The 24,925-nt window shown below is 34.7% G+C and overlaps 2 protein-coding genes across 9 annotated transcripts in view; both read left to right on the top strand.

Moving 5' to 3' along the window:
- The first annotated feature begins 2,328 nt into the window (after positions 1 to 2,328).
- Positions 2,329 to 4,030, top strand: FeCH (ferrochelatase, mitochondrial). Of its 2 annotated transcripts, none has more exons than XM_067763578.1 (6): positions 2,329 to 2,464; positions 2,576 to 2,963; positions 3,034 to 3,135; positions 3,199 to 3,520; positions 3,592 to 3,708; positions 3,760 to 4,030. In XM_067763578.1, the coding sequence occupies exons 1-6, from the start codon at positions 2,437 to 2,439 to the stop codon at positions 3,952 to 3,954; spliced, it is 1,152 nt and encodes a 383-aa protein (XP_067619679.1). In that variant the 5' UTR covers positions 2,329 to 2,436; the 3' UTR covers positions 3,955 to 4,030. The 2 variants fall into 2 exon arrangements, with proteins under 2 accessions (XP_067619679.1, XP_067619678.1); XM_067763577.1 differs by having other exon boundaries at positions 3,034 to 3,144.
- Rift (Riboflavin transporter) overlaps positions 3,997 to 24,925 on the top strand; it is a 33,058-nt gene continuing 12,129 nt past the window's right edge. Inside the window, exons 1-5 of one of the 7 annotated variants that reach the window (XM_067763573.1) lie at positions 4,041 to 4,164; positions 8,779 to 8,865; positions 9,654 to 9,947; positions 19,947 to 20,074; positions 20,161 to 20,515. In XM_067763573.1, the coding sequence (XP_067619674.1) occupies positions 9,676 to 9,947; positions 19,947 to 20,074; positions 20,161 to 20,515 (755 nt within the window). In that variant the 5' untranslated portion in view covers positions 4,041 to 4,164; positions 8,779 to 8,865; positions 9,654 to 9,675. The other 6 variants (XM_067763575.1, XM_067763571.1, XM_067763572.1 and 3 more) reach the window with 6 other exon arrangements.

The following is a 24,925-nucleotide window of genomic DNA, read 5'->3' as shown; positions in this document are numbered from 1 at the left end:
TTAAAGAACAAGGCCCACGCAATATTTTCTGGTATAAAAGGTTATCTTAAGATGTATCTTTTAAACCATATGCCTTTCCGAAAATGGGGAAAACTCCAAATGTTCGAGTTGCGACCCTTTTCGAAAAGTTATATAAATTAACAAAGACAGCTTACTGTAACCTTTTATATCAGAAAATTACGCCAGCGGGTTAGGGGGTCAGAATATACCCGCGGTAGGTATGCCTGTCGTATGAGGCGACTAAAATACCGGATTCAAGGGGCTGTGTAGCGCAACCCTTCAGGTTGCCAGCGCAATATATAGCTTCTCCAAACCCAATTGTCAACCTCACCTATCCGCGGCGAATCCTGTTTCACTAACAGACGAGGCTCTGGCGACCCCAAGCTCCTCATGGATCTTGGGGGTGGGGAGGGAGGGGATGGCCTGAAGGTTTAATGTGGCCACATAAATCGTTCCCGAGATGGTCGGACTAGCACCTTAATGGTGCTGTGGTACCGGAGCGTACCGGATCTGTATTCGGCAAAGGACCATCACATCGATAACACTCCCCAAAGCCTTCGGGGAGCAACCTTATCGCAACAACAACAACAACAACTTATCAGAAAATATTGTCTGGACCATATTCTTAAAGAGAGTTGGATACCAAGTCAAGGTGTCTAACGGAAATTTTTCTTGGACAAACATGGACAAACGATGGGCAAACGACGAATATACGAGTTTGCTCAAAAAAGGAAAACACTTTTTTGGGGGGTTTTACTCGAAAAAAAATTTTTTTTTAACTTTTTAACAAAAGGTGGATAAACGAAAGTTTTTCCTGGGCAAACATGGACAACCGTGGGCAAACGAATGAGATATGGTTTTTTAATTATTCGCACATTTAGGTGCCAACTGCACAGTGCTCTAAGTATTGCCATAAGGGAATCCAAAATAGCGGATATATTAATTTTGGATAAAATAAAATTGCCTAGACTTAAGGATGAAAACATAGAGGATCGTGTTTTTTTTTTTGCTGAATTAGTTAGCCAAATCGCCGCTGGGTTGATGTTAAGCCCCATACTGGCGCACCATCCCCTTGTAATGTTCAATGCTCTCTGTATTATGTCACAGGTGTTCTCTCGAATTTACCCCTTGCAATTATGACTATTTTATCTGCGTATCCCTGGCATATGGTGCCCCTGTTTGATAGCTTTTGCAGGAGTTCATCCACTACTAGGCTCCACAGAAGGGGTGACAGGATACCTCCTTTGGGACATCGGGACATCCCTCGTGTTATTGACCTGAACTGTGCTGTTCTCTACATGGGCTTCATCGATTCTCGTGCAGAGTAGAGTGTCTATCCATCTTTGGAAAGGCATCTGAATTCCCCTTTTCTGCAGTGCTATATTTACGCTTTCGTGAGATGTGTTGTCAAAAGCACCCTCGATGTCAAGGAAAGCGCAGAGCATTGTTTCATCCGCTTCGAACGCCCTCTGGATTTCAGTTGATAACTATGTCCGGGGACCTACCCGCTATGTAGGCGTGCTGGCTATAATGTAGGGGGCCAGCTCTCGAGGGCGTTCGACCTGATCTAATGGTCTATTATCTTTTCCATTGGCTTCAAAATACAGGAGGTTAGATTTATTGGTCTGAAGGACTTCGCTTGTGAGTAGTAATTTTGGTATGAAAACTACTTTTTCTCTTCTCCATCTTGAATAATCTCCGACCCCTGCTGCATTAGTGCAGGGTAGATGCCAACCACCCCCGGAAACTTGTATTTCTCAAAGGATCCCACTGCCCATCTGACTCTGGCCTCAAAAAGAGGGAATTGGCTAAGTATCAGTCCGATGGATTTAGTCTCACTCTTGGGCATACGGGTTCCTCCGTTCCAGTTTTTTGGGAGCCTTGTGGAGCCTTGCCTCCGCAGGTGTGCTGAAAAATCCTAAAACTTTTCCTTTTCATGCAAAAAATTTTTTTTATCTTGGGACTTTTCCTTTTCGTTTGTGCGGCCACAGTGGTACCACCACACCACTCGTGCTCCGCCCACCACACCGAAGATCATGGGGTCAAGTCCCGGTCAAAGAAACAAAAGGTACTAGGCAACCATAGCGGGAACGATTTGTTATGTACACGTTGAGTCTCCTAAGTCAGAGTGAGGCTGAAAATTGGGTTGGTGAACCCATAAATTTTCCTGGAAGCCCCCAAAAAAAAATTCCGCTAAACAACCCCTTGATTCCGCATATTTGCTTTCCGCCAACACGCTTGCGGGTTAATATCATTTCAGAAGTAAATTGGCGTAGACTTACTTTCAAAAAAATATGGCCACATTTGCTTTATTTGGAATTCCATATACTTAAGTATCTCTTTAAGAAGAAGAAGCAGTAGTCAGAAAAAATCGTGTTGCGAAATAAAATATTTGTTTATTTTAAACTTCATAAGAATAATAATTACATTAAAAGAATGCTATTTAAAGGAAGGATATTGACAAGTGAGTAAATATAAATATATTCCCGATACAGTTTTGTTTTCTGGAAATGAGCAGTTTTTGTGGGTCAAATGCAATATAACAACTTGGGAACTCCCTATATTGCCCTGACAGGTGCTATCAAATCGACTCCATCCTTAAGATTGGGTTCCACAGGTACAAAGCCAAAAACTGCTATTCTTATGCTAAATATGGGCGGCCCACAACACACAGACCAAGTTCATGATTACTTGTTGCGAATTATGACTGATCGCGATATGATTCAGTTACCGGTGCAAAGTCGTTTAGGCCCTTGGATTGCACAGCGCCGAACAGCTGAAGTCCAAAAGAAGTATAATGAAATTGGAGGAGGTTCGCCCATTCTTAAATGGACAGAATTGCAAGGTGAATTGATGTGCAAGGATTTGGATAGCATATCACCCGAAACGGCACCACACAAGCATTACGTAGGATTTCGCTATGTTAATCCGCTTACTGAAGATACGCTACAGCAAATAGAAAAGTATATACAAGTAACATAAAGTAAACTATTAAGGAAAAAAACATTAATCCTGCATTAACTTCTTGTATAGAGATGGTCCCGAAAGAATAGTATTATTCTCGCAGTACCCCCAATATAGTTGTGCAACATCTGGCTCCAGTTTTAATTCGATTTTTTCTCACTACCAAAAGCAGTTTGTATTGTATTACAATTTATTAGATTAAAAAAGGATTTATACCATAAATTTTCGTTTCAGTTCCTTACCAAAAAATACTAAATTTAGTATAATTGATCGTTGGTCAACTCACCCGTTACTGATTAAAACATTCGCCGATCGTATTCGTGATGAATTGAACAAGTTTTCAGAAGCAAAACGTAAGGATGTTGTTATACTCTTCACCGCGCACTCACTTCCGTTGAAAGCTGTAACTCGAGGCGATCCCTATCCATCAGAGGTAGGTGCCAGCGTGCATTTGGTTATGCAAGAGTTAGGAAAAACAAATCCCTATTTCTTAGCATGGCAGTCGAAAGTGGGGCCATTACCTTGGCTCGCACCTGCTACAGATGATACTATTAAGGTAAGATTATTTCAATATAAACTTGCATTAAACTTTTACTTTATTGTATAAATATGTACTTTGTTATTTAGGCTTATGTTAAACAGGGGCGAAAAAATTTCGTTTTGGTTCCAATTGCGTTTGTAAATGAGCACATTGAGACTTTACATGAATTGGATATTGAATATTGTGATGAACTAGCAAAAGAGGTAACCCATATCAATTGAGTACTTACTTTTAAATAAATTTTTTTGCTTTAGGTTGGCGTCGAAGAAATAAGACGGGCAGCTGCACCAAATGATCACCCACTTTTTATTAAAGCGCTAAGTTCGATTGTTGCAGACCATTTAAAAGACGAGCAAGGCGTGAACCCAAAATTTTTGATGCGGTGCCCAATGTGTGTTAATCCTCGTTGTGGGGATAGTAAAGCGTGGTATAAACAAGTCTGCAAGTAGACATACTTATATTTATAGGTGCAGTGTCACAAAGGAATGGGCTAGTAAAATATCATACATAAGTGTATTCCTAAAATTGTTATTGTTTCATTTCCAGGATTGATTAAACCCTTTTACAAGAAATTTAAAAATGTGCACATTTCCTTTGGGTGGTCCCCAATTTTCCAGAACTCTTACTACACTTTAACAAATGCACAGGACACAAAATATGTAAGCAAGTATATTTATTGGTATGTGGATGGGCAAGGCCATGGCGGAAACAGCAACAGTATAGTTCCGCCATGGGCAAAGCGATATAAACTTCAATTCCTAATGGCCGAGACACAATAAAGTTGTTGTGCGATCAAGGACGCAACAAATTAAATGGGGTTACACTGAAATGCCAGCCCTTGGTCGGGAAAAATCCCGAGTCGCTCCGGTGCATAGAACCGGCTGCCTTGGGAAGCGTTGTTGTTGTTGTTGTTGTTGTAGCAATGCTCGCCCCACCTAATAGCCGCGACCGATCACAAATTGTCATCAATATCCTCTAACGGGAGTCCAAGGAAACTTGCCATTTCAACAGGGGTGGACCATAAGGAAAGGGGTGTTAGAGGCGTTGGTTCCACATTACAATTGAAGAGATGGTTGGTGTCATGTGGGGACACATTGCAAGCGGGGCATACATGTTGTATGTCGTGATTGATTCTGGATAGGTAAGAGTTTAACCTGTTACAGTATCCAGAACGAAGTTGAGCAAGAGTGACACGCGTTTCCCTAGGGAGTATGCGTTCCTCTTCCGCAAGTTTTGGATAATTTTCGTTAAGTACTGGATTCACCGGGCAATTCCCGGCATAAAGGTCCGACGCCTGTTTATGGAGTTCACCAAGGACCTGCTTGTGTTTTTTCATTTCATACGGCTGGGTTCTCAGGTGCCGTATTTCCTCAAAATGCTTACGGAGATGACTCCTTAAGCCCCTAGGCGGTGCTGGTTCATCAATCAGATGTATGTTGGGATGCCCAGGTTTCTGGGTATTCAACAGGAACTGTTTGGTCAGCATCTCATTTCTCTCCCTGATGGGGAGTATTCTCGCCTCATTATGCAGATGGTGTTCTGGGGACATAAGAAGACAGCCCGTGGCGATTCTGAGAGCAGTATTTTGGCAGGCCTGTAGTTTCTTCCAGTGGGTGATTTTTAGGCTTGGCGACCATATGGGTGACGCTTAGCACGTAATCGGCTGGCTAATTGCTGTGTATGTAGTCATGAGCGTTTCTTTATCTTTTCCCCAAGTACTGCCAGCGAGGGATTTGAGGATTTTGTTACGGCTCTGAATTCTCGGAACAATTGCGGCTGCGTGCTCACCAAAATGTAGATCCTGATCAAACGTCACACCCAAGATTTTGGGGTGTAGGACAGTCGGTAGCGTAGTGCCATCGACGTGGATGTTCAAAATGGTCGACATTTGGGGCGTCCACGTTGTAAATAAGGTCGCGGAAGATTTAGTCGGTGATAATGCCAGGTTTCACGAGGCGAAAAAACTGGAGAGATCAGGGAGGTAGCCGGTTATTTTATTGCATAGCGCATCGATCTTTGGGCCTGGGCCTGTGGCCATTATTGTGCAGTCATCGGCGTAGGAAACCACACCGAAGATCCTGGGTTCAGGCCCGGGCAAAAGCAAAATCAAAATTTTAGAAGCGAGGTTTTTCAATTAGAAGAACATCTTTCTAAGTGGGGTCGCCCCTCGGCAGTGTTTGGCAAGCACTCTTACTGCCACCAAGGGATTTGAGCACTACCTCCACGCTAAATGTCATTGGCACCCAGATAAATTGCGGTTTGAATCAATACCCCCACCATAGAACAGTACTCGTAGCGCTAGACCTATCAAAAGCCTTTGATACGGTCAACCATGGCTCGTTACTGCCAGACCTGGAAGGGTCTACCCTTCCCCCATGTCTTAAAATGTGGATCGCAAATTGTCTGGGTGGTCGGCAGGCATCGGTGCAATTCAGAAACGAAACATCAAAACCAAGGAGAATTAAACAAGGGGTGCCACAGGGTGGTGTCCTATCCCCACTTTTGTTTAATTTCTACATATCCAAGGTAGCTTATATATATAGAAATTAAACAAAAGTGGGGATAGGACACCACCCTGTGGCACCCCTTGTTTAATTCTTCTTGGTTTTGATGTTTCGTTTCTAACTTGCACCGATGCCTGACCCAGATAATTTGCGGTCCACCTTTTAAGACATGGGGGAAGGGTAGACCCTTCCAGGTCTTGCAGTAGCGTGGCATGGTTGACCGTATCAAAAGCTTTTGATAGGTTTGGCGCAGCGAGTACTGTTCTAGCAATTTATCTGGGTGCTAATGGCATTTAGCGCGGTGGTGGTGCTAAGGAGTTTTCAAGACGCGTCATTTTTGGATGCGTATTAGCAGTCGACCTCTGTTGTAAATTATTATTTAGAGTTTTTATACTTTTAAGTTTCGTTCCGCGGTAGATATGCCTGTCGTAAGAGACTAAAATACCAGATGCAAGGGGTTGTCTAACGCAACCCTTCAGGTTGCCAGCGCAATATATAGCTTCTCCGAACCCAATTGTCAACCTCACCTATCCGCGGCGAATCCTTTTTCACTAACAGACGAGGCTCTGGCGACCACAACCTCCTCATGGAACTTCGGGGTGGGGAGGGGGGAATGGCCTGAAGGTTTAATGTGGCCACATAAATCGTTCCCGAGATGGTCGGGCTAGCACCTTAATGGTGCTGTGGTACCGGAGCGTACCGGATCTTTATCCGGCAAAGGACCATCACATCGATAACACTCCCCAAAGCCTTCGGGGACAACCTTATCGCTACAACAACAACAACACAGGGGTCGACTGCTAATACGCTACCAAAAATATCGAGAGAGGTGTCAAAAGACGTGTATTGACCTCGACAACAATAACCCAAAGGCGGAAAAGAAAAATTGAATCTCTGTCCGAAGATATTTGCAGTTGAAGTTGGCGATTTTCATGTGGTTGTTGTAATGTCGCACCCACAAAAAAAAGTGAATATAAATGTTTTGCGCGGATATACTTTGATCTTCAAACCGCTGTTGGACCCACCCAGGGTATTTTTTATAAGCGCGGCCGGAGTCCGTCTATGTAGAAGTGTTCTGCGCAAAAATATTATGGATACCACCCCGGTTTCGGTGCGCTCCATGGTCATTTTTCGGTTTTTTGGAAATATCTTTTGACCGAAATTTTGAATTTCCGCTTTCGGATTCGTGGTCCTGGGATCAAAACACGTCTTTTGAAAACCTCTCCCGATATTTTTAGACGAGTTTTACCAGTTGTACCCTAAAGTAAAGAATTACCGAAAGGTGTTCTGCGCCAAAATACTTTGGATCCCACCTCCGGTTTCGGAGGAACCCGCGGATAATTTTTCGGTAATATATATTTATATTTTGCGCCTTCGGATTATTAATACTGATGTCAAGACGCGTCGTTTGACACGTCCCTCGATATTTTGGGTAGCGTATTAGCTGTGGACCTCTCAACTAGATTTTTACTTGTCGTTCACACACATGCGGGAAAAGGCATCGGAAAAAGTTATTTGAAGTATATGAAAACGACCAAAAATTAAGTTTTGTGTGTTTGTGTATTTTCATCATGTATCACGCGCCATCACCTTGTACTCTTCCGACATCTGATTTTGTTTATGTTTTTAAAAATGTATTACTTGTGCGTGTTTGATTGCGAAACACTTTAATTGAATGCGAACAGAAAATTTTAATTAAAAATTTATGACATAGTGTACCCATACTTGTACACTATGATTTATGAGTGAGTTGATGGTCAGATAATGGTTTTGGAAATTTGAATTGCGAAAAATTCGGCAGAGTTATTCTACATTCAGGGTTTAAGGTGGTTGTTGCTATTTGGATATACAGAGATTTTTTAATTGTAGAGCCACTCACATGTAGGTATGTATGTAACCTGCAAAAATCGCGAGTACTCCATGCATGCATGTATGGAGTACTCGCTATGGACCAACCGAGTGCTCCAAAATTATCCACAATTCATAAAGAATATGGTCCAATTAACATTGCGATGTCCTAGGACTGGACCATATACTCCAGCTCCGCATCACATCAGAGTAATCCATCGAGTACCCACATTCCAATAAACATCGTGTAGTGATTACAATCGTTAAAAACGAGCAATGATCGACTTATAATATGTTCGTGTATAAACATGAGTTGGTCCATTGCTGCATTACAGTAGAGTATAATGGAAAGTACTCCAGTGGGGCCCACATGATCCAACGATTTTTGCAGGGTACATCAATCAATTGGGCAAGCAACAATAATAAAAAACTGTCATTCAATTGTGCCTGAAGACACTGAACAACCCAAAGAGGAAAACGTAGACATAATTTTTGGTAACAGTTAGTGGCATTACGTTATTAGCTATTCCACTGGGTAATTCTATACGACAGCATGACACTGCTAATATGCATCCAAAAGGCCGCCAACGCAGAAGGTGTTCTGCGCAAAAATACTATGCATACCACCCCCGGTTTCGGAGGAACCCGCCGGTCGTTTTTCGGTTTTTCGTTAATATATTTGGAACGAGTTGAAGTTTTTATTTTCCGGCTTAAGATTATTAATACTGATGTCAAAACGCGTCGTTTGACCCTTTCTCGATATTTTTGGATGCGTATTAGCAGTGTCATGCTGTCATATAGAATTACCTTCCACTGCACTCTCGAGCATAGAACAGCAGACTGATTAATGACAAAGTGTGCTGATTTGTACGTTGCATAATTCTAATACAAACAATTTGTTTAATATCTTATCGTTTTTAGAATAAATAAGCAACAATAATAAACAAGAGAACAAACGCAGCATTCAACGAGTTGATCGAAGAGAAAAGTTCGAAATAATATTTAGACGTTAGTACATATATTAATACATATGTAATATTAAGTGTTTTTGGCTTCATTTTTAAAATGGCCTAACGTAGAAATCAAAACAATTTTGATTTTTTCCGTAAGAACGTGTCAGCTGATCGCTCTCTCACTAGACAGAGTTGCCTAGTAAACTTTTGTGCGCTATTTTTTGACCGTTTGCAATTTTATGCAAAAACGCCTAATTAAAGTTTGAAAAATTGTGGAAATAATTCGAAATAATTATGTAAAAGTGCTGATTATAAATATTTAATCTATTTATACTTATTTAATATGTATTCCGGCCTTTTACAATATCAAAAATTAAATTGGAAAAAGTTGATGTTTCCATAAGCACACATGCAAAATGGTCAATGGCAACAGTGCTTATCTGTAAACAATACACACACAAATATGTTATGTACATGTACACAGACGCACACATTGATTCCTACGGGCTTGAGAGTTCGGTCAAACGTGCTTCGTACGACAAACGTCCTTACGTACGGCACACGTCGGTGGGTAACTGCCGCATAAGCCGAACTAGGGGAAAAGGTGAAAAATTGGTGTAATCCATAAAATGTCGTAGCGAAATTATATCATGAATAGATAATTATTACTAACAACTAACAATAGTTTTAAATAAAAAGCAATGCTGAAAGAAAAAGAAATTACAGTCAATCCATATCTTTAACTTGTTCTTATGTTTACTTATACTATTGAAGTTTTGCGTCTTGTATATATGTATATAGGTATATGTATATTACCAGTAATAATATTAACAATTCTTGCAGTAATATTCACAATCATTTTGATATGTGCGATAATGGCGATACCGGGAAATCTATATATAAGCAACAACAGTGGAATGATTTGTTTCATGACTCCCACCAACCATTGGAGCAACAAAAAAGCCTTCCATCGGTTGCACAGTTTCAACGGCACTATGAGAGGGAAGTTGGAAATGCTCTGACGAGCTTTGGTGAAGACGCAGCAATTTCAGTTTGTTTGACATCACAGTCAGAAAGGTTAACAGCTTCGCGTTTAACTGGAGGTTACGAATTTGGCAACGAATATTTGTTGAACAGGTATGTAAGTATGTATTTCGGTGTAGTCAATTTTTACACATTATATATTTACGTAAGTAGATATGTAGCTATATGTATATGAGAATTTAAACTGTATGTAATTGAAAGTTAAAGTTAGTTTAATTGGTGTATGTACTTTGAAAATTGTGTATGTGGCAATTTCGTTGAAATCGCCAATCAAGATCAAAGAATAAAGTAATGTTTAGAAAAAGTTATTGGCCTTAGACTATGACAGCATATTCGTTTTGCCCTAAAGCAAATTTTGATACATATCCAAAGCAACAAATATGAAGGAGAAGATCAAAGATTACAATCTCCATTAATTATAAAGTCCCTATTAAACCAGACAAAGCACAACTACAAAATATCAATGCCCTTCGGCAATAAAGTGTTGTCGGATGCGAAGAAATGTGCGGTCGCTTTTTGCCAACACTACGTAGTGCATTTCACGGTTGACAAATCTAGACGGCGGGCCGACGGACGCGCACACAATCCTAAACACAGCGCTCCTCCCATTACTATCACCACCAAATACGTTGAAAATGCCATCGAACATGCTAAACCATCTAAAGCAGTAGGGCCAGAAGGCATAGCCTTAGCCTAAAAAACTTGCCAAAATAGGAGAATCTTATCGTCTGATATCTCGCCTATCGCTAGTATCCAAGACACTTAAAGCCATTCTGCTTCCCTATTTCACTGCGAGCTTGCGTTTTGCCAATCATCAGCATGGCTTTCGAAAACTACATAGCACTACCACCGCGCTAAACGCCATCAACACGCAGATAAATTGCCGATTGAATAAAAAGCCCACCACAGAACAGTACGTACTAGACTTATCAACAGATTTTGATACACTCAACTACGGCACATTACTGCAAGACTTGGAACGGACCTCCCTCCAAGTCTCAAATTATCTGTCTGGTCGACAGACATCGGTGAAATTCAGGAGCGTAACATCTAAGGCCAGAAGAATTAAACAAGGGGTACCACAGGGTTGTGAACTATCCCGCTCTTGTTTAACTTCTACATATCTATTACAGGATCGCCATTGTGGTTAAATAATATAATTAACTTTTTATTTATATAAACTTTTATTTAATTAATATTTTGAAAAATCAAAATTTTAATGAATAAAGAAATTTATATTTCATATACAAAAGTGTGTATAATAAATTAATTTTATAAATTCATAGTATATAAATTCAAGTAGGTAAATAATAATGGACCCTATACTAATGCCCCTATTGCGGTTTACAACCCAACTCTATTTCAGTTGAAATTTTGCAATTTGGTATTACAGATTAAAACTCAACCTGTAAAAACAATGTCGGTTGAAGTTGCCTAATCAAACAACTTTTTGTGGCATTATAGTGTTAACTACTTTGTACTCTTTACTTTAATTTTTAAAATAATTTTAATTGAGTTTTCGTGTTAACTTAAAATTTTGAATAACTTCAAAAAAAGAAAATTCTAATTAGTTGGAAAATATTTAAACTCAAAAATAAACAAAAATAAATTTTATATTACAAACCAAAATAAAAGTTTTTTAAAATATCAACTTGAATGTTGATATATTGGCGATCCTCAATCGAACCAATTAAATAGCAATAATTTCATGAACAATATATTTTATCTTTTTTGACAAAAGTGGTGTAATTCTTCCGCGCAACCAATTTTTCCCATCTAACTGAAAGTAGCTTCTAAAAGAAGCTAATAAGAAGTTTCGATATATCTTCAACAGTCGCCTTGTCAATATTAAATGCAAAACTAAAATATAAAAGACATATTTGGTTCAAGTCATTATGAATTGCCAAACAGAATTTAAAAATATATGAAGAAAAATGAAGACAACCCAGTGTAGTTTGTGAACTAGAACATTTAATACATAAGCGAAAGGAATAATTAAACCGAACTTTCGCACTTAATTATATATATATATATACCAAAGCTCATAACAAAAGTTTAAAAAACCTGTTAAATTAATTGTGATAAAACATTAGAAGACAACCAATAAAGGATGTACCATTGTCGCAGAGTGTTTAACAGTACACCTAATTTTGTTAAAATAACAGCCGCTGGAACTAAACAAAAATAACTTAATTAATTGTTAAAACTTTGATAGAAATAATAAAATAGTTAAAAATGCAACAAAAAAAATTGTGAAATAATTAAAAAAATTAAATTTTTGAGTGATTTTTCGCAACACATTGCAACATATCTTTAAGTTACACTTAAAACGAGAAGTGTAAATACGCTAAAACTAATTTTTAAAAATAAATGCCAGATCAAAACAATACTGCCACTGTTTCAAATACTACCACAGCTGTGGAAAATTGATCCAGCATTACTCAGGAAGTTTCATCTACAAAATAGTGTCACTAATAACCTCTCCCTACATTTCATTCGTATATCCAAGTATTTTAACATTCAACAAGCAACATCGTCATATAGTGTACCGTTTATTGGAACCATTCATGATCTTTTACGTCCTCTACACAAATAAGAGCATCATTATATTTTAAAGCCATTGCATATTTAAATTTATCAATCAACTCTTCCATAGCAATAAATCGTAAATATAAATTTTAAATAATTTTAACTTTTTCTAAATACAATTTTTATTTTAATATTAAATTAAAATTTCAAATTTATTTTATGATTATTTTTATATCTTAAAAATTTTTAATATAAGTTATTTTAATTTACTTATTTTTTATATAAAATTAAATATTGTATTTAAATTGTTAACTCCCTTTCCAAAAAATTCTTAAATATTTTCTTATTTTCAAATTTTTCATTTAAATTTCTTTTCATATGGTTCTACGTTCACCAATACGAACTCGTAATTTTACAAATTCAGAAAATCAAAATATCAACCATACAAATAACATCATGACTCACAATACAACTCAAAATTCTAACATTAATACAACACAAAACAACATCTCTAATACAACACAAAATACTTCAACACAAGATAACTTTACAAATTTTCCTTCTACTAAATCTATTAAATTACCACAATTTTGGCAAGATTGTCCTGATGCCTGGTTTTTGCTTGTTGAAGGACAATTTGAAATTAACAATATCAATGATGATAATTTAAAATTTCAAAATGTTCTAATTACTCTTCAACGAGATACTATATCTAAAATTTTAGATGTTATTAACCCTCCTCCTCTTTTTAATAAATATGATACAATCAAAAAAATTCTATGTGAAAGATTTTCTCTTAGCGAAGAAAAACGATTAGAACAATTATTTTCAAAAACTGAACTTGGTGATCGTTCACCATCTGAATTATTCAGATTTATGAAATCACTTATAGGTTCTGACTCCATAGTTAGCCAAGAATTACTCTTTAAATTGTGGATTCGTAAATTACCACAAGAAATACAAATTCATTTGACTTCCAATAATAATCAAAACAGAGATGAAATTATTATTTTAGCTGACAAACTTTTTGATTTAATCAATAAACCTCATTATTCCAAATCTCCTGTAGGCTCAAGTATAAATAATAATATTTTAGAACAATACGTTAAAAATTTAACTGAATTAACTACGGCTATTTATCAAAATTTAAATAAAATTTCTAATGATATTAATCAATTACAAATCCGTTCAAGATCTAAAGATAGAGATAGATCTAAATCTCGAAATTTTTCAAGATCAAGAAATTTTTCAAACAATCGTAAATTTAATTCACAAACAACTATTTGTTGGTATCACAAACAATTTAAGAATAACGCTCTTAAGTGTATACCCCCATGCAATTTTAATCAAAATCATAATTCAAATTGCGAACAAAATTTAAACTGAAACGATCCATTATGACGGTGACGGATAATGGAACTATTATTAAACCTACTCGTCGCCTATTCATATTTGATAAATTCAATAAACTTAATTTTCTTATCGATGCCGGCGCAGTTGTATCAGTTATTCCTTTTTCTAAATTTAAAATTTATAAAAGAAATTCGGATCTTACTTTGACCGCAGCAAACGGTTCTTCAATTGAAACTTTTGGTACAAAACTACTTAAAATTGATTTAGGTTTAAGAAGAGATTTTGAATTTCCATTCATTATTGCGAACATTGATACACCAATTTTAGGAGCAAACTTTTTAGAAAAATTCGGAATTATTGTCAATATTAAAAATAAAGAAATAATGGATTCTACTACAAAAATTAAAGTTGCTGGATCTTCTGGATTTTCTGATATTTTCTCACTCAAAATTCCTATTGTCGAAAATAAGTTTTCAAAATTACTTAATGAATTTCCGTCTATTACCTGTGAACCAGATTATACTAAAAAAGTTAAACACCATACGGTTCACAGGATAGAAACAAAAGGTATTTTACCATTTTCGAAACCCAGACGTCTTGATCCAATCAAACTTAAAATTGCTAAAGCTGAATTTGAATTTTTAGTTAAAACGGGTATATGCAGACCCTCAAATTCTCCTATTGCATCTCCACTTCATCTCGTTCCTAAAAAAGAACCAAATGATTGGAGACCTTGCGGAGACTATCGAAGACTTAATTTTATTACTACACCAGATCGGTATCCTTTACCACATATTCACGATTTAACAATTGATTTAAAAAACAAACAATTTTTTTCCAAAATTGATCTTGTGCGTGCTTACCACCAAATTCCAATGGCAGAAGAAGACATTCATAAAACTGCAATAACTACCCCTTTTGGAATGTTTGAATTCGTAAGAATGCCTTTCGGTTTACGAAACAGTGCTCAAACTTTCCAACGCTTTATTAATGAAGTATTTTCTGATTTCGATTTTGTATTTACATACATTGATGACATTCTTATTGCCAGTGATAATGAAGATCAACATATAAATCATTTAAAATCAGTTTTCAAAAGACTTGAAGAATATAATTTAAATATCAAACCTTCAAAATGTACTCTCGGTGTAAATAAATTAAATTTTTTAAGTTACGAAATTTCAGGCGAAGGTATTAAACCATCTTTAGATAGAATTGAAATCATAACAAATTTTGAAAAACCAATTTCTATAAATAAATTACAAAAATTTTTAGGTATGATAAATTACTATCACAGATATATTAAAATGTTAGCAACAGAACTTAGTCCTCTGCATGAAATGTTAACACATGCAATTAAAAACAAACTCAAACAATTAAATTGGACAAATGAAACCACAACAGCTTTCGAAAATGTTAAAAAACTTTTTGCTAAAAATACTTTACTTACACATTTCGACAAAAATGGTACTTTATCATTAGCTGTAGATGGATCAAATGTTGCTATTGGAGCAGTTCTTCAACAAACTAGCAATAATATACTAGAACCCTTAGCTTATTTTTCAAGAAAATTAACTACAACAGAAACTAAATATTCAACATTTGATCGTGAACTTTTGGCAATTTATAATTCAATTAAACATTTTAAACATTTTCTTGAAGGTAGAACTTTTACAATTTATACTGATCATAAACCTTTAATTCATGTTCTAAATTCTAAAGTAGATAGATCTCCTCGTCAACTACGTCATCTTGAATATATTGCTCAATTTACAAATGATATTCAATATATACGTGGAAAAGACAACATAGTTGCCGACACACTTTCCCGTATTCCAGAAATAAATACAATTTCAACTTAAGATATAAATTTAGAAACTTTATATAAAGAACAGCAAACTGATACATTTTTACAAAAAACCATTTCTGATCAAAATTCTAAAAATTATTTAAAAGAAATTCATATTCCAGTTATTAATTTAAATATATGGTGTGATGTTTCTCTACAACCTTTTCGACCTTATGTTCCACATTCTATGAGAAGAATTATATTTGACAAAATTCACTCATTATCTCATCCAAGTATAAGAACAACTAGAAAATTAATTCAAAATAAATATTATTGGCCTAACATGCGTAAAGAGATTAACGATTGGACTTCATCTTGCATCAATTGTCAAAAATCCAAAATTTCAAGACATACTAAATCTCCTATCCAAAAAATTCAAATACCATCAGGCCGTTTTGAACATATTCATATGGATATTGTTGGGCCTCTTCCAGTTTCAAATGGAAATTGTTATATTTTAACAATTATTGACAGATTTTCACGTTGGCCTGAAGCTTATCCGCTTAAAGATATTTCAACAAATACTATAGTAAAAACTTTTATTCAAAATTATATACCACGATTTGGTATACCATTAAATATTACAGTAGATCAAGGTTCACAATTCACCTCAAAATTTTTTACAGAATTAACTAAACTTTTAGGTTCTCATAAAATTCATACATCTCCTTACCATCCCCAAGCAAATGGCATGATAGAGAGATTTCATCGAACTTTAAAAGCAGCAATTATAGCATCAAACGACTCGGTTCATTGGTCTGACATTTTACCATTCATTCTACTTGGTTTACGAACTTCTATTAAAGAAGATTTAAAATGTTCATCTGCTGAACTTGTTTATGGCCAAACACTTAGAATACCTGGTGAATTAATTATTTCAAATAGTAATAAAGAACATGATTTTTCTAATGACGCTCTTCATAAAATAAGAGAATATTTTTCGCTTGTTCGTTCTAAAGTTTTTCATCATAACAAAGAAAATTTTTTCGTTCCTAAACAATTAGAAAATTGTGAGTATGTTTTTGTTAAAGTTCTTCGTAAATCTAATTTAGAATCACCTTATGAAGGACCTTTTAAAGTTATCTCTAAGAAACATAAAACATTTACAATTCAATACAAAAATACTATTAAAAATATTTCAATTGATTTACTTAAACCAGCAAACATACTTATTAACACTAATTTAAATACAAATACATTAAACAACAAAAAACAAAAAAAGGTTACATTTAATATTAATTAATAATTTGTTTGTTTCAAATTTTCTTGGAGGGGGAGTAAATATAGTGTTAACTACTTTGTACTCTTTACTTTAATTTTTAAAATAATTTTAATTAAGTTTTCGTGTTAACTTAAAATTTTGAATAACTTCAAAAAAAGAAAATTCTAATTAGTTGGAAAATATTTAAACTCAAAAATAAACAAACATAAATTTTATATTACAAACCAAAATAAAAGTTTTTTAAAATATCAACTTGAATGTTGATATAGGCATTACCGTTTACAACCTTGTGTTGGTGTAGTTGGCAAAGATATCAAAATCTGACAACTGATTACCAGCAGTTGTCATAGAAAATGTTGCAGGTGTTTGGAAAAAAAGTAATGTTTAACGAGACGATCCACCACCTAATTTTTTCTCAAAACCGAACGAAAATTTTGTTTCTGTCTAAAGGTATAAGAAAAAAATCGGTTCAAATTTTCATTTGGTTGTTGTATTTTGCCAGATTTGTTCTCTACACATGCACACACTAATGCAGAAAGGTGCTCTGTGCAGAAAAACTGTGGATCGGGCGCCAAACTTCGGACTCTCGGGGTCATTTTATGGGTTTTTGTAAATATCGTTCAGTAGAAATAAATTTTTAAATTTCCTTTTTCGGATTCTAAAAACGAAGGGGGGGGGGGGGGGGGGCAGAGAGAATTAAAAAGAAAGTGTAGAGCGGGTAATTAGACCTTTTTAAATTAATTTAAAAAAATCTATAATCAGCAACTTTGTACACATTTATAGAAAAAACAAGGTTACAACGAAGGATTACATTGAAAAACTTTTTGACCTTATGGAGCGACATCCCGAAGTTCGACGAGGCAAGCCGCAGTTCGGATGCAGCCAAAATAGGTGAAGTTATGCGAACGTGAGTCCCATCGTCACTACCCACTACTTCTGGGAATCCTGTTATAGAGTAAAATGCGATTTTTGCAGCGCTTTGCTTATCTGCAGCCATTTGGATTTTAATCCACTTCGCACAAATATGCTGCTCAATAATATCTTAAACCTGTTTAATGACTGTAGATGATGTCCAGTCCAACAATAAAATTATTTCCACGGCATTTTTGACAGCTGTCGTCAGCAAGGAATCGGAGTGTAGCGCATAATTTTAAAATAGGGATATAGCCGTCCCTCGAACGCGTTTACGGAAATGGTCCTTCATTTTGTTTAGTAAGGAGCAAAATGCTTCCTTACGTAACCGAAAATAACTTACAATCTGCAAAATAACTTCATTAGAATCTCATCATTTGTCACTTAAACATTTTCTTACTTGGTGCTTGGTAGTTCCAAGGGATTGGAGTGTTCACGCGGATTTTTTTCGTATTCGCGACATGTCAATTTTGTCACCAAAATTTTCGTCGTTATAATATATATATTGTATCCACTTTGCTATTAAGAAAAAAAAACACTTTTGCAAATGCTTAAAATTTCCGCCACAAATTTATCAGCTGTTCATTTATCTGTCAAATCATCATTTTTTTAGGTTGGCAACATCAATTCAACTTCAACTGAAATAAGTTGTAATTCGTAAAACCAAACAGGCGTTGAGTTGTCTTCAAGTTGAGTTGTTTTAATTACAATCCAACTAAGTTGAGTTGTAAACTAATATGGGCATAATATCCTTTCGATAAGATCTGTACTAAGTACCAAAGGTCAAACCTAAAAGTTTATAAAACTGCCGCTCACTACAATGTGTTATGTTTATGTTTATTTGAAAATTCAGTTTCAATATTTTAGTTACACAGAAACCGGAGAAACTTTTTCACAAATGTATTTTGTTGTTGCGTGTAGAAAACGTGGGACATTACCATGGAAAACTTTCTTTTTTCAACCATATATAGTTCAACTATAATAGTTGAGCCATGGATTCTAGACAGAGAGAATACCCCCATTGTATTTGAGTGACGAATAAATTATTTTGTTCGTTATTCGAATAAATAAACAAGAAAAGAAACCAGGGACGGAAAATAATAATTTTTTTTCGGAGTCGAAAAAATCCTGGTAAAAAAATTTTTCTAGGTGAAAATGTTTGAGTTCCCAGGTATCCCTATAGCAATATCATGTCGAATCATGCATCCTTTTTATTTTTCGAACTTTTTCCATAAAAGTCTAAGTATAAAAGTAAAATCTGTATTTTTATTTTTTTAGTCTGATAGAAATAGTTAAACGCGGACTTTTAAAAATAAAAGTCCGGAAATAAAAGTTAAATCCGGACTTTTATTTGTTAAGGCCAAAATAAAAGCCTGGCTTGATAATAAAGAAACGGCTTATCCGAATTAAAAAAAAAATTGTTTGTTTCGGATAAGCCGTTTCTTTGTTATCAAGCGGGACCTTTATTTAGGCCTTAAAAAATAAAAGTCCGGATTTAACTTTTATTTCCGGACTTTTATTTTTAAATGTCTGAGTTCAACTAGTTCTATCGGACTCCAAAAATAAAAATCCGTAAATAATTTTTATCTTGATCCAAATATATTAAAAGCCCAAAATTAATAGTTTTGCAAGGAATTATATTATAAAAGGAATAACAGTTTAGACCCCTGAAAGAAACACTTGTTTTCTTTCAGTTAACATAAAAAGAAAATATTTTTTTAATTTCATATTTAATGAGCAAACTATGAGTTTTTTATGACAAAAAACCCTCTAATCGGAAAAATCGGCTGTAAGGATTATATGTATATGTATGCTATAAAAAGTATATTATCATGGGTCCAATTTCGAACTTTGAACGCCAATATCTACTTAACTTCGACAAATGACAAAATAACTTTTTTTCTGGTTTAGAAAAAAGTAATTTTGCCTTATAGTGTAATCATTCCGTGCCCATTTGTGAAGTTTTTGCAATTATAACTGAATAAGATGAGATATAATATAAATCGTGTTTATTATTACACTGGTGTGTATTGTTTGCTTAGCTAATTAGTCATAAAATAAAGTAAACGCTTTCAAATTTCGTTTAATTGTAGATAACGTCAACCCATTTACACCAACTTCACGTCATTAATATGAACACTGCTATAGGTGCTTGGACACCTATTTATTATTACTTCATCGAATTCGGGGCTTAATTCTAATAAAAATGAATTGTGTTTATTTACAGGGACCCACCACCACCACCACACCAAAGAAAATTCTCAAATATAATGACGGATGCTGTGAAAAATCGAAATTTTTTAGTTGATCTATTGGCTATATTCTTTGGTATTGGCACATGGATTGGCGTTAATGGTAAATTAAAATCATTGACATACATATTTTTAGTATATACATATGTACATATGTATACCTTTTTTGTATAATGCGCATAATTTTAGGTACTTTTATTCAAGTTCCGTTGCTTGTAAAAGAAGCACCCGAAAGTTGGAGTTTGCCTTCATACCTCAGCGTTGCTGTTCAAATTGGCAATATTGGTCCAATTGCATACGCACTGATACAACATTTTTCAAAAAGGAAGATAAGCGATGCATTGTTCATTTATATTCTGCTGGTAATAGGCACACTGTCTGCAATATTTACATCCTTCTTTTATATTAAAACAGTTATTATAAATGGTGAGGAGCGAAGTTTGCCATTGTATATACTTACTTTCTTATCCGCGCTCACGGCATGCACAAGCTCGGTACTGTTCATGCCTTATATGGGACGTTTCAAGGAATTCTACTTAGTAACGTATGTATAAAATATGCTTGGAAATGATATTCCCTGACCCAGCATAAGCAATAGCCTACTGATTAAAAATTAAACGACTATTCGGAAGTTTAGTGTTTGAAAATATCTTGATTAGTTTATTACTCGTGAGTTGCGTTACTAGAATACTCTCAGTTGAATTCTATGAGAATTCGTACCTAGCCTTCGTTGCCGCTTAGGTTTGATTCGGCGTCCATAGCAGGAAGGCAAAAAAGTGTAAAAAATATATCGGAGAAAATTACATTTTTATTTGGGAAATCATTCTGGAACGATAGCTCCGAAATAGCCAAGGATGATAATCCGGAGATAGAATCATTCCCGATATCGTCTGCTAATCTTGTATGAAGAACACTCTATCTGATAATTAATATTAAAAACGCCATATCTCAGCTGAAAATGTGCTTTCTTGAAAGAAATTCATCGACAGTGAAATGAACAGTAACATTTTAACAAGTATCAAATTCATAATTCAGTCAACAAATATAGTCAGAAAAGATTGAGAAAGCTGAATTAGAAATGATTATAAATTTTTGATCACTTAAAGTAAACACATTTGATTCAAATATGATTCCAAAATGTGATTGAAAAACTATATTCAGTTTTTGATCATCAAAGGTAAGCTATTTGATTATTGTTTTTGTTGGTTTTAATGAAATATTAAAATTTAATCATCAAAGGACTTCAAAAATTATTCCAAAAAGTGATCGTAAAATGCTTTTCAGTTTTTGATCGTCAAAAGTATACATATTTGATTATTTCTTTTGTTCAATTGTATGATAACTCAGTACATCAGTACAATTTGATTACTCTTTCTGACTAAATAATGAGTTATCATACAATTGAACAAAAGAAAAAATCAAATATGAATACCTTTGGTGATCAAAAACTGAATATTGTTTTTCAATCACATTTTGGAATCATATTTTAATCAAATGTGTTTACTTTAGGTGATGAAAAATTTATAATCGTTTCTAATTCAGCTTTCTGAATGTTTTCCCGACTATCTTTGTTGACTGAACAATAAATTTTATACTTGTTAAAATTTTACTTTTCATTGAAATTCTTATTTTTTTCACATACACACATTTTTCAATTATGAGGGTAGAGAAAATATATAAAATTTTGTTTATTTATACAAAATATATTGTAAATGCTTCTCGTAACCGAAGATGTCCCCAATCATTTCTCCACCTTCGGGTTCCCAGAAAATACATAATGGTTGAACAATACAAAGGCGAGCTATTTGAACCCCAAGTAACTGAAACTCTCTTGGCATACCTGAATACGGTTTCAACATCCCGTACATTATCGTTTTTAAGATATTGAAAACCATAACTGATGTTGGATGTTGTAGTCGCAGGTGTATATCAGTCAAGTTTATTTGCGAATTACCTTTGGTTTAAATAGCTTGTTATGCTCTTAGTATAACCAATTAATATAAATTTATTCCAGTAATAATAATATAATTTATTGAAAATAAGTTTAAGGAAAATGATATTTTAAAATTGATATAAGAAAATTTTTAACATTCATTGAAATCAAAAGAAAATATAACTAATAAATTTAATTTTTCGTATAACATATCTAAGTGGTACAATAAACAAGTACCACTACATAGCTCACTTCCGCATGCTTTCTTTCCCTGATGAAATATGATTATCATGTAGTATCTTATTTTGTATGATATGTGAAGAATAAATCATGATAATCGTATTCAAAAATGATTCAAAAATCTCAACTAAAACGATTGAAAAATGTTTACTAATATGATCAGAAAATGACTGTGAAAATCAGTCAAATATTACTCTAAAACAATTAAGTTCAATTTTACAATGATATCAAATATGAATAAAAAGCGTTTCGAAACATGAATCAAAAATGATTTTTCAAGAATAATCACATTTATGGTACATTTTTCTCTCGATGATACATTAATTTTCGAATAGAAATTACTTTTAAATTTGAGCGTTTCTAATCATCTTGGGGTGTCATATTTGAATATTTTATGATCAAAATTTTTAAAAAATGCTGGCTGGGTAGAAACGCTTTTTGAAATTCAATCAAATCAAGAGTTCGCCCTTTCCCTGTATAAGTCATACAGATAATACAAAGACTTCTGCACACAACTTCAACATCACATTAAATTGTGATCAATGGTGCGAAACAATAAAAATGATTTCTTGCGGGGTTTTCAAGTATTTTAAGGATTGAATTATCATAACTGATGCTGGATGTTGAAGTCGTGTGCAGAAATTTGTTAATGAAGGGAAGATAGATAGATAGATAGATGTTGTGAGGTTAAGCACTGCGACCTCATTCTCTTTACAATGCTTCATCCAAGCCGAGTTCCCTGAGAAAATCCAGAATGGTTCTCGGCTTCAGAGAGTGTATGTGACTATTTTCTAATTTGGATGATTCTAGGATCCTAAGTCTTCGTCTCGCCACTGCATCACATTCCTTCAGGATGTGTTCTGCAGACTCATCTTTGACATCACAGAATCGACAGAGGCTACTAGCCGATATGCCCAATTTATGCATATGGCTCTTTAGCCTACAGTGACCTGTGAGTATTAGACATTGGAGTCTCTGGCAAAAAATCCGTTCCGACGTTAAAATACTCGAAAAATACAAGAGATTGGTCAGAAATAAACTCATCAAGGGAAACATTTTTAAAAAACTTCACAGCTTCCTTTTCAGAAACTTCTTCTCTTCTTTTCTCTCTTTCTACTCTTCTTTGATCAGCTCGAGCAGTATTCCTATCGACACCTTCCATGTGACCTTTGCGACCTTTCATTCTCTGACTTTCCAAAAATCGAACATCTTCGACATTTTGGAAATGGCATTTTCCACTGCTACATCAAAAAGGTCGGGCAGCTTGGATTTGAATACAAGATTCTTTCCTTCCTGGCATTTTGTCTTCAATGCTGAATTCCTTTGAATTTTTATATTATTTTTATATTTTTATAATTTTTCAACTTTGCAAACAGCATTTTTCGGCATCTGACAAGGTATTCTTGCTTTTGTACGACCCGTTAACACTAGGCAATTTTAAAAATCAACAGGACTGCAAAGTTGGGCAATGTAAATTCCTTTTATGTATAAATATCAAATGAACTAAAATATGCCAGAAGTTTCAAGTGTCAATATTCGCATAATTGAATTTTAAAACTATTAGACTATATTCAAGTTGAGTCATAAACTATTGTTTATGTGACGTTTTTTACTTTATTTTGTACAGGTTAGAGCAGAGCAGAGTAGGGCAGCTGACAAAATAGAAATAGAGCAACTTACAGCAGAAATGACATGAAACGCTTGAATCTCGATAGTTTCCATTTATTTGGTTTTTTTTTAATCTTCAAAATTAATGAAAATGCACGTATGCTAAAACGTGGTTTTACTTGCAAGCTAGTTTTTTTGAAGTTTTCAAAAATTTATATTTTCTGACTGACAATTACTTCTCTGCTTTAACTTACTCCACAAAAAAGCTAGAGCAGACATTTTTGATCTGGATTACTCTAGTTTTGTTTTGAGCATACTCATGAAACAAAAGTTACGTTCCATTGAGACTTGAGCGAGATACGGATAGAAATTTAACATGCAAATGCAACAACAACGTTGTGATCCTGGTATTTATCTGGTTCAATTTCTGATCCGTATAGTAGTTCTGTTCGTTTCGTTTTCTGTAGTAGATTTTTTGACAGCTAACCACTTTTGAGTTGGTAGCACTCATGGCTCAACTATATGGTTGGTTCATCTCTACAGCAACAACATACATTTGTTCACATTGCCAAAATCAGAGTGTTGCTGTTAGACGAATGGAATGGAATGAAAACATAAAACTTAGCAGCATTTGTATGTAGTAAGAAAATGTTGTAAATTCGTTGGTTTCATTTTAAGTTTGCCATCTCCTTCTGACAATCCCTACTACAGTGAAATGAAAAAAATAAAATCAGCTGGTGAGATGAGCCAACCATATAGTTGAGCCATTGTAGCACTGAACTAAATATGTGTACATTTGTGTATACATAAAAGAATTCGCCATATTTAAAAGCAAAAACACTGAAAGAGTAAACAACTTGAAGATGATGTAAGGAAAATAAATAGTTTGCTTACGTGCGAAACTATTTAAATGTTAATAATTCTATCAGTATCTTAAAATTTTGTGTACGTTTCTTCTTATTTTCAACAAAACAGATGTTTTATATTAGTGCTGCCAGTTCTCATAAAGTTGATCCAGATCGTTCCAATGAGATTTGAGCCAGAGCCAGAGCTCGATAAACCAATGGAACGGCCCTAAAAGATAGAGCAACCTAGAGCAAGAAAAGTGTTCATGAAACACAATTTAGTGAAATAATTAAACTTGGCGTAAGCTAGAGCAGCTCAATAAACAAT

The sequence above is a fragment of the Eurosta solidaginis genome, chromosome 1, assembly GCF_040869045.1.
Source record: "Eurosta solidaginis isolate ZX-2024a chromosome 1, ASM4086904v1, whole genome shotgun sequence".
NCBI classification, from domain to species: Eukaryota; Metazoa; Arthropoda; class Insecta; order Diptera; family Tephritidae; genus Eurosta; species Eurosta solidaginis.
Note: the sequence above shows the minus strand (reverse complement) of the source record. Positions and strands in the feature narration are given on the sequence as shown.